Source organism: Sceloporus occidentalis, unplaced genomic scaffold, assembly GCF_023333645.1.
Source record: "Sceloporus occidentalis isolate IW3139 unplaced genomic scaffold, rSceOcc1.0.p SCAF_174, whole genome shotgun sequence".
NCBI lineage: Eukaryota > Metazoa > Chordata > Lepidosauria > Squamata > Phrynosomatidae > Sceloporus > Sceloporus occidentalis.
The window spans coordinates 480,001-489,425 of NW_028317154.1; the positions used below are offsets into that span (position 1 = coordinate 480,001).

Below are 9,425 nucleotides of genomic sequence, written 5' to 3' on the forward strand. Positions count from 1 at the left end.
TATATATATATATATATATATATATATGAAAAGCTAAAAAACAAAAACTGGGGTGAACACCCATGATGCCGAGGGTATACTGTGATGGTTGAAGTATCCATCCATTAGTAATGTGCAACGATAAGAAGTAGTTTAAAAAACAATCCAATGGCCTGACGTTCACTTAGTTGTATTTAGACTCCATCTACTATGCACAGTCCCTGTGAAGCCTTTCTACTGTAGAAATGTGTTTATTGAGCTCCACCTTGGAAATATTTATTATAAGGATTATTTTTCTCAACAGGTAATTAGAAAAGGATAGCAAGAACAATGCACGAGTGTTCTGACCAAGCACCATTCTATACAAAAAGTCATGAAAAGTTGGCAGGAAGTATTATGAAAGGTACTTTATCTGTTATATATTGGTTTATATCATGAGTCATTAACTTGAGAATACTGATCATGTATATTACGTTGAGGTTGTGCTATAAAGCAAAACAGACCAATCATTCCTATTACTGTATTAAAAACAGTTTGTGCTTCACTTTGGTTAGGACTGAAGGACCTGTATCTTGCTGAGATACTTTGTGACACTACCATAGTGACCAACGGTAAAAAGTTTATGTGCCACAGGTATGTTGTTAAAATTCTTTCAATTGTAAAGATGGAAGTTCAAGATTCAAAAGTGAATAAATATGAGAGAAAGTATGTTAAAATAAAGGAAAGATCGAAGTCAAATAAGCCCAAGTTATCAAGAAATCTAAATAGACCAAAATATGTTTTTAGCTTCTATGTTTCTGAACAGGGGACACAACAAGTTAAAAAGGAGACCCCCAAATATTTTTTGTGGAAGGCACTCATGATGTGCAAGTATGAAAGTAAAAAGAAGACAACACATGTAGCATCTTGGTTGTGGTCATTATTTGTTTAACCTTCTCCAGGGTTGTGCTTGCATCCATCAGCCCTTACTTCCAAGCGATGTTCACCAGCTCTCTTAAGGAATCAAAGTTTGGAGAGGTTCAGCTCTTGGACATCCCACCTTCTGCCATAGAGACGATACTGTATTTTATATATACAGGGCTGAGCTCCCTCAGCTTGGACACTGCTCAGGAACTGTTCGTGGTGTCAAGTCGCCTACAGATCACCCCAATGCAGGATCTATGCAGCAAGTAAGACATAACTGAAATACTGCAGCACCGGGTGCATCTATTAAGATGCTATGAGAAATATGTTTTGTTACTTAAAAAGGTAGACCCATGAAACCATGATTCACAACCCTACATAGTGCTCTTTTTCTGAGGTTAGAGGAATGGCACAAGATCTTCACAATATAGTACCTTTTCCCACATACAGTTACAACACCTCTTACAAATGTCTCTTTATAGTAACTACCCAGGTAGTTTAATGAAATTGGGGTTTATTCACTAAAGAGAGCCTTAGCCTTAGTTCTTTTATGATGCATGAGGAATTCATGTATTTAAAAACCACAACTCTCCTGCAAACTCGCACTTTAGTGAATAAATCCCAAGGTGCTGGGTTATACTTACTCCTCTTCTAGCCTGATCATTTACTTAGCTGTTTGTAGCCATGTTTGGGCCATTTTCATCCACCCTGAAAGAGCCTTCACTTCAGTAATTAAGAGGCAACAATTCTTGTATAAGTAAATGGCTAATGCACCCACTATTACAATGACGTGCCGGAAAAAACTCCTCTCTCGGACCTTCGCCTTAAATTTTGGCCAGTGTGTACCACAGCGCCCAAGGTGGCAGAACATTTATATGCACAGAGATTTTACTATTAAATCTATTAAAACTATTTATAGTTATGGGAGTCAACTAGGATGGTCATTCTGGCATGTATGTGTTGCAGATTTTCTAGTATGTTTACATAAAAGGATACATTTTGAAATTGATTTTTTTTATTTCTCCAGTTACCTAATAAACTCCCTTAACAAGGTAAACTGCCTTTGGATTTATAAAATGGCTCATTGTCATAACCACAAGAGCCTCCTGGAAGCAGCTCTGAAGTTCATCAGCTGTCATGTAACCCAGCTGTCTGAAGAAGAGGACTTTCTTCATCTAGACTTGGATGAATTAACTAGCATTCTCTCCTCAGATCAGCTAATGGTGTCCTCAGAACTTAGTGTATACAATTTTGCTAATAGATGGTGGAAAGTTAACAATTATCGCTATAACTCTTTTCCTGTAGAGCTGTTGAAGGCCATTCGTTTACCACTTATGACCCAACATGAGCTTAATGAAGTAAGTAAGTATATTGACCAAGAAATACCTTTTCAGCATTCAAAATGCATTCAGCTCCGTCATGGAATGTTTGAACAAAAGATAGTTTGCATGGATCTTCAGGCAAGAGAAGACGTTTTTCTTGATGATGGAGATTTCCAGCTAGACTCCTATGATCCAGTTTCTGGCGTATGGGAGAAACTACCGTCTCTAAAGTCCCTTATGTGTCCCGGATGCTTAGCTATAGGGAATTTTTTGTACGTGGCTGGAGGTATACATCGAGATGATTCTGTTTCCAACACGCTCCACGTATTCGACTCAGTAAGAGATGAATGGATGGAGTTACCACCTATGACTAAGTCAAGGTCTATGCATGGTTTCCTAGCTTGTGATCAGAGGTTATATGCAGTGGGTGGATGGGATGGCAATGGCATAATTGACACAGCAGAATATTTTCATATAACAGATAACTGTTGGACCGTAGTGTCCAATCTGCCTTTGCCATTACGTTGCTGTGCATCTGCTCAGATAAAAGGAAAGCTCTACCTTATAGGAGGAGAGAGTAGCCGGGTAAAGTCCTTCTCAATGCACCAAGGTTTTCTCATATATGACACAGTCTCAGACACATGGAGCCGATTTCCACTAAAAATCACATGTTCATCGGCAGGGGCAATAACATTTGATGACAAGGTGTTTGTGGTTGGAGGTTACACCACCTCTAAAAGATCCAGTTCATGTTCTAAGGCCACTTCTAGATGCTTTTGTATAGACCAACTAGGACGGGTGTGTCATGATTGTCCAATGCCACCACTTCAAGAATCCCTTGCTTCTGCCGGTGTGGTACTTTGGAAGGAAAGAGTTTATGTCCTTGGTGGGGAAGACGGTAATCATTTTAGTAATCGGATTTATTACTGGACACCAGGGGATTTTAAATGGACCCTTAGCAATGAGAAGCTGCCTATTCTTTATGACGGTGTGAGTGCTTTTGGCTGTGTAACATTACAGGTTCCCATGAAACACTTTCATTATGTTATTCCAGACAGAAATGCAGAACATGTGAAAAAAGAGAGGTCTCATGTGGTCTCAGATAAGCATATTTAACCCTCTGAGTGCTGGGGATCAGGGACCAAGCCAATTTTGAGAGATTTCCTAGCGTTGGATTAGTGTGATAATCCTATACACAGCTTGTGTTTTATCTAGGGAGGTCTGTATATTCTGTTTTTCAATACTCCTATCACTCTCAGTAGTCTAGCCGAAGTTGATGGGAGTTAAAGTCAAGAAAATCCTATCAGCCTTTTCTTTGTTCTTAAAAATAAAGATTTGAATGAATCAATGTGTGTTTGAGTTTTTTTGTGAATCTTATAAAAAAAAACAGGTATAGAAAGAGTTTACATGGGAGGGACACTTGTGATGTCACAATCCCTGATGGTAGCAGATTACTGCATATGTCACCATGGTAACAAGCAGTCATATTACCGTGCCTGTCCAACCGAGCTGCAACATTTTTTTTTTTTGGAGGAATTCATCACGTGTTCCCACGGATGTCACAAATGCCCTATACATACTGTTTTCCTGAAGCACTCTTTAGCTGCCTCGTTAGCGCAGTAGGTAGCGCGTCAGTCTCATAATCTGAAGGTCGTGAGTTCGATCCTCACACGGGGCATGTCTGTTTTGAACGTTTATTTGTCGTCTGCTTCAAAACAATATAAAAAGCTTTGAGCTGCTACAACACCAACAGTCTGTTATTCTTTATTATAGAAATGCATGTGTTGTTAATGTAAATATGTATTTGAAGATACTGTTTTTAAAAAAAAAACATCGTGTTTTTAAAAACATGCATGTGTTTAAATAAATAAAATAAATCATATACTAACTACAATTAAATAGAATTATTTTAGGGTGTAAATTACATTTTTATATATTATTTTATATATAGTTTGCTAGGGTTCAAAAAAACACTCGTTCCCATACCGGGAGTCGAACCCGGGCCGCCTGGGTGAAAACCAGGAATCCTAACCGCTAGACCATATGGGAAGTCATACACATCTGAGCAGACCACGGGTGACAAATGGAAATTACTTTGCTGTTATTACACAATTTCACTATTAAAATGTTTTCAAAACACTTTATTGATACTCAGAATGTGTCGGCAGACATAAAAGTTACTTTCTGACAGACAGAAAGCACTAGGTTACGACATCATATGCAGCCGCCCTGCTTCAACCAGCAAATTACATTAAAAGTTTTTGAGTCTCCATTCTGGGATGTGGGGTGACTGGGGAGATCTTAACTCTAACTGGCCCCATATAGAGGAAGCTCGATGTCTGCTCCCTCCTGGTAATGCCAAGCGCCGGGATACGATGTCATATCTGGCGCTCAGCACCAATGCTGTACCTGAGGGTGTTGGTGGGGGTCCCCCAACACCCTACTGCCAAAAGCAAACCTAACTGCTAATAAATCTGCTATGGACTCTAGCCCTATCTTTGGAGACCTAGCAACGCCCCTGACTATAACTATATTACATTATATATTTTAACTATATAACTATAACTCAATTATATAGTTGACTATATCAACTATATAATTGACTATAATCAATTATTTAACTGCTAAAACATTGTAACGTCATAGCATAATTATTTCATTACATATGTGTATATATTTATATATAGTACCATCATATTCTGCAGCAGTGTACCATAGGCAGAAAACGCTGAACAAGCATAAGAGTATCTATGTAACATGGTAAAAATTGTACGGTTCCTGCTGTGTTTTCAAAGAGTAAAGAATTTCCAGCCCTCACTTGTCGTCGATAGGTTCTCGGAACCTGCAGCTTTAGATGAAAGGGCCTATAATAACGGCATACCTTCTCCACTGACCGCTTCCGTGTCCCTGTCTCCTTTCAAGAACATTTCACGGGAAGAACTTTTCCGACATATTTCATACCGACACAGCACCCCCAACCTGGTTCATCTTTTCATTTGAGTCAGGAAGTGATAAGAAGAACCTCTGACATATCCCAGACTTAAGTGTTAAGAATGATATAAAAGTGGGGAAGTGCATTGTAATCACACGAAATAAGATACAGTTCACCTCCCCACTTTTATGTTATTCATTTTACTTTTTTTTCTTGTAGCGAGACACTGGAGGGTGTGATGTTGCCATTTAGTCATTTTACTGGGCACAGTGTATATTACTCATATTTTGAAGTTTTCTGCCGGTCTAGAAATATCTCCCGGGCAGCACCCTGCAAACTTCAACTGTACTTTCAATGGGACCTTGTAAGGGTGAGGCTACAGCAGCCGCCATTCTATAAGATGTATTGTATCCACTAGGTCTACATCACATCAGGTACAGGATATTCCCACTCAGGATTGTATCAGGGCTCCACTTAAATGTCCGGCGTCCCAGAGAAGCTGGAGTAAATATTGCCCTAGAAAGCACATAAGCTGCTTTTTATATGCTCAACCATGGACCATGTGACTAGCAGATGTCTCTACTATGAAATCACTGATGAGTCTCCACTCATTTCAGGAAGTATGTAGGGTGATGCATTTTAATGTCCCCCAGGGACAACCTACCCAGCTTATTCAATGCCAGCGGCATACATACACACACATATATATATATATATATATATATAAATAAAAACACCATGATGTCTCCTCTGTGTCACCAGCACAGTAGTTTGTAAAACTGGAAAGTAGAGAGATGTAGATATTGGGTAGAACTGGTATTCATCAAAATTCAATAAAAATCCCATAACTTTAGCCTTTAAATAGTTTGACTACACAAAGCAGAAAAAAATGTGGCGCCAACTCAAATTTTATTAATAAACAAAAAGAAAATTAAAATCTTTTTACAAGTCAACTTTGTCTTAATCTTTCAAACAGGACACATTTGTATCCATGAATGGGGGCAATGAAAATCATTCCTTATACTGAATAAAGATGTAAGAGAACAGTACAAACTTTGTGTTCTAAAAATTAAACAAAACCAATTGCAATTTTTGTTGATCAAAAGGATGGAAGGCTCCCCGGCACCGAACAGGAAAATGTGTGTTCTTCAGATAAGGGTTATGTACAGGATGAAGATGGTGGATAATTTATTGGTAATACAACTCCAGGTTCATTCCATCATGAATTTCATCTGTAAGAAAAGTGTCAAAGGAGCACAACATAAAGGACTTACGAAAAAAGATTGAATCTGACACAAAAAGAATTGCTGGCTTTGCTCAATACATCATCATCACGGACGACACACAGCGTCCAACCTGCGGCCCTCCAGCTGCTGCAGGACTACATCTCCCATAATGCTCTTTCAGCTAAGGGGCTGGGGCTGAGGAGGATAGGAGATGTAATCCTGCAGCAGCTGGAGGGCTGCAGGTTGGACGCCCCTGGTATATATTAAGACCATTATTAACCCCTCGACAAGGCTTTTCAGTGATTCTACCCTCTATATTTTTTTTGTATCTAAAACTAATGCCTCTGTAGATGACCACCAATGCCCCTATAACCTACAGCTATGAAAGAACTTTCCCATGCCCACGCTGCATTGCACTCAGAATTAAGTGGGCATGTGAACACTGATTTGCCAATTATAGCAAATCACATGACCAGGGACAGCTTCAGATGGGAGCTGGTTACTTACAGGCGTGACTCCCATGAATATCATGACATGTTAAATGATCAGGGATGTAAATGTATTAATGGGATGTTTTGTTCTTTAATTATAGGGTTCTCAGTGTTTAATAGTTCATGGCTCCTTATACTTCAGGGGCGTCCAGCCTGCGGCCATCCAGCTGCTGCAGGACTACATCTCCCATCCTCCTCAGCCGGCCCCTTAGCTGCAATAGCATTATGGGAGATGTAGTCCTGCAGCTGATGAGGTTGGACACCCCTGTCATACTTAATTATTTTGTTAATGAAATGACAAAGGATACAGTCACCTAGTGTCACATGGTCCTTGAAGATTGTGTACCTAAGGAGAGAAAAAAACATCATAAAAAGGTATGAATCTGTTTAACACATTAGCAATGCCACCCAGCTTGTTCCAGTAGCCAAACACTATGGACTATAACATCACCATAGCAGTAAGCTTGCTATATATTATTCTATAAAAAAAAAAACCAAAAAACTGGTGTGCAAACTGAGGCCCTGAAGGACAATCTTGCTGTAGGAAAAAAAACTTCCTCCCCACTGACCAAAACTAATTCCCGTCAGAGATCATACAGCATTTTGGGACTAATGGCAACCTCAATAAGACAGTAATGGCAACCTCAATGAGACAGTAATGGCTACAACAAGTGATGTCAGATTTCATGTTTTGGGAGAGGGGATGAGTGCATTTGTGCCATTTATTAAACCTACCACCTCTTAAACAGGAAGAATCACTTTTTCTTATCTTTATCGATAAGAAGAGTAGAGCAAAAGCAAAGGAGACAATGCTACAAACAGAAGAGAAACATCGGCATTCCAAACATATTGTATTCTTTCATGATCATCGCTACGCAGCCAGCTCCTGGCGGAACTCACCATTTCTTCAATACAATCTTATCGTAGCGGGTGCCTGTTTGGGCTGCAATAAGCTTCTTCAGGTCTTTAATGGTGTCTTCTGAGCTGAATAGCACTGAATCAAGGAAACTCCGACAATTACGTTAGCAAGATTGCCAAACATCTTCCTATCCACCCTATCTACTTGAGATGGCTTATAAAGAGCAGTCTGAGGTGGTAAATGTGGAGCAATCACCGTAAAAACTGAACAGCCCCACATTTAATGTTTGGACTCTGAATTTATCTCATAAGTGCAAAAATGTTAAGTTTGTTGCCTTATGTTTAAAGAAAAACAAAACTATCCACGCAGAGGGAAGGAGCAGCGTTCTCATGCGGCATCTTCCAGAAGAAAACTATATTTGCGGTCATTGGGATTACGTCTCTAGCAAAACGGCCAACGGTTCTGTTGTAGCCACCGCAAAGGATACTTGCACTTAACCCGGACTTTCTTTCCCAAACGGTCGTTGCAAACAACCTCGATCATGATGAATCCTGAAACAGAAGTTACAGAAAAGTAGGATTGTTATCAAATGATCAAGAATAGCTAAAAGGATTTGCACTCAAGCAGTCCCAGCCGGTAGCACGGCAAGACTCGAGCCGCTCCTCCGCTCTTACCCGCAAGGACCCCCCCCCGCACCACCAAAAAATGTATCACTGCTATCGGATACAAATACATTTTTAGAAAAAGTTCTCGTTTTTGTCATTAAATAATGTTTACAGGCAGCAGCATATTAGTTATGAGCCCCAATCTACTAGCCAAATCATACCGCCTTGTAAACAATAGAATGGCTCAGTCTCAATCACGAAGCCTGTAATACAGCAACGAAGGTTAGCATTGCCCAACTTGATTTTATTTTGCTCTGATAAACTTTCCGGCCTGGGTGATGGGTCCTCGATGCAAGCTCTTTATTTTGTATTCGCCCTGAACTCTGAAGAACGTAAATTAACCCCTTTGCGACCATACGGACGTACCAGTATGTCCTTAAAAACTGTGCCAAGAAGCACGTTAGGGCCTACTGTTTTGCCTTGATTTTGTTGCTGCAGCAGCAGGGACCTCTCCCAGCCGCTACGCAGAAGATCAGACAGCCTGGACCGGGGTGTCAGCAGAAGCCAGCATCGCCGTCGTCCTGCTGACCGATTGTTTGTAGCGGCGCTCGGCGTGAGCGCTGGTACGCAGTTACATAAGGAATGCCCAATCCCATGATCAGGCATTCCCTTCCAGGAGGGGAATCACAGAAATAAATAGGGCTGTCGCTTGGATCCATCATTTGCGTGGGTACATCAAACATGAAAAAAGGGGAATCTTAAACCCACATAGGTTAAAATGGAAGAAAAGTAGGACACTAAAAACCTTCGGTATTGAAGTTGTTAAAGTACAAAGTTATTAAATATGTTTTAGCAATTAATGTCCAAGAAAGTTAAAAATACCCCATCAGACAGCAACGGGCAGATTTTTTCCCAGTAATTAAAGAAAGCCGATTTCTTTACTGATCCCTGTCTGACTGTAATACAAAGGGAAAGTTGAACCCCCTCCTGACCAGGGATCCCTTCTTGTTCTGCGCATGCACAAAGCCCAGCACCCCAGTAAACGTGATGCCCCAGAGAGCGTTTTACTGCAAAACAACCTACCGGAGATAACAAAAACTTTTGGCTT

At 40.2% G+C, this 9,425-nt stretch overlaps 2 protein-coding genes and 2 non-coding genes across 4 annotated transcripts; 2 read left to right on the forward strand and 2 right to left on the reverse strand.

Annotated features, from left to right (window-relative positions):
• Positions 1-1,958: 1,958 nt before the first annotated feature.
• On the forward strand, positions 1,959-3,320 carry LOC149279104 (kelch-like protein 35). Its single transcript, XM_089501430.1, has one exon. It carries the CDS (start codon positions 1,959-1,961, stop codon positions 3,318-3,320), a length of 1,362 nt encoding a protein of 453 aa, XP_089357556.1.
• Positions 3,321-3,809: 489 nt separating this feature from the next.
• On the forward strand, positions 3,810-3,882 carry TRNAM-CAU (transfer RNA methionine (anticodon CAU)). Its single transcript has one exon. It is a non-coding gene; the product is annotated as a tRNA-Met (tRNA).
• Positions 3,883-4,181: 299 nt separating this feature from the next.
• Positions 4,182-4,253, reverse strand: TRNAE-UUC (transfer RNA glutamic acid (anticodon UUC)). The gene has a single exon. It is a non-coding gene; the product is annotated as a tRNA-Glu (tRNA).
• Positions 4,254-6,324: 2,071 nt separating this feature from the next.
• Positions 6,325-8,255, reverse strand: LOC149279107 (ubiquitin-like protein 5). Its single transcript, XM_089501427.1, has 4 exons — positions 8,200-8,255; positions 7,754-7,837; positions 7,162-7,199; positions 6,325-6,368 (listed from the first exon to the last, which is right to left on the reverse strand). Exons 1-4 carry the CDS (start codon positions 8,253-8,255, stop codon positions 6,325-6,327), a joined length of 222 nt encoding a protein of 73 aa, XP_089357553.1.
• Between the last annotated feature and the right edge of the window lie 1,170 nt (positions 8,256-9,425).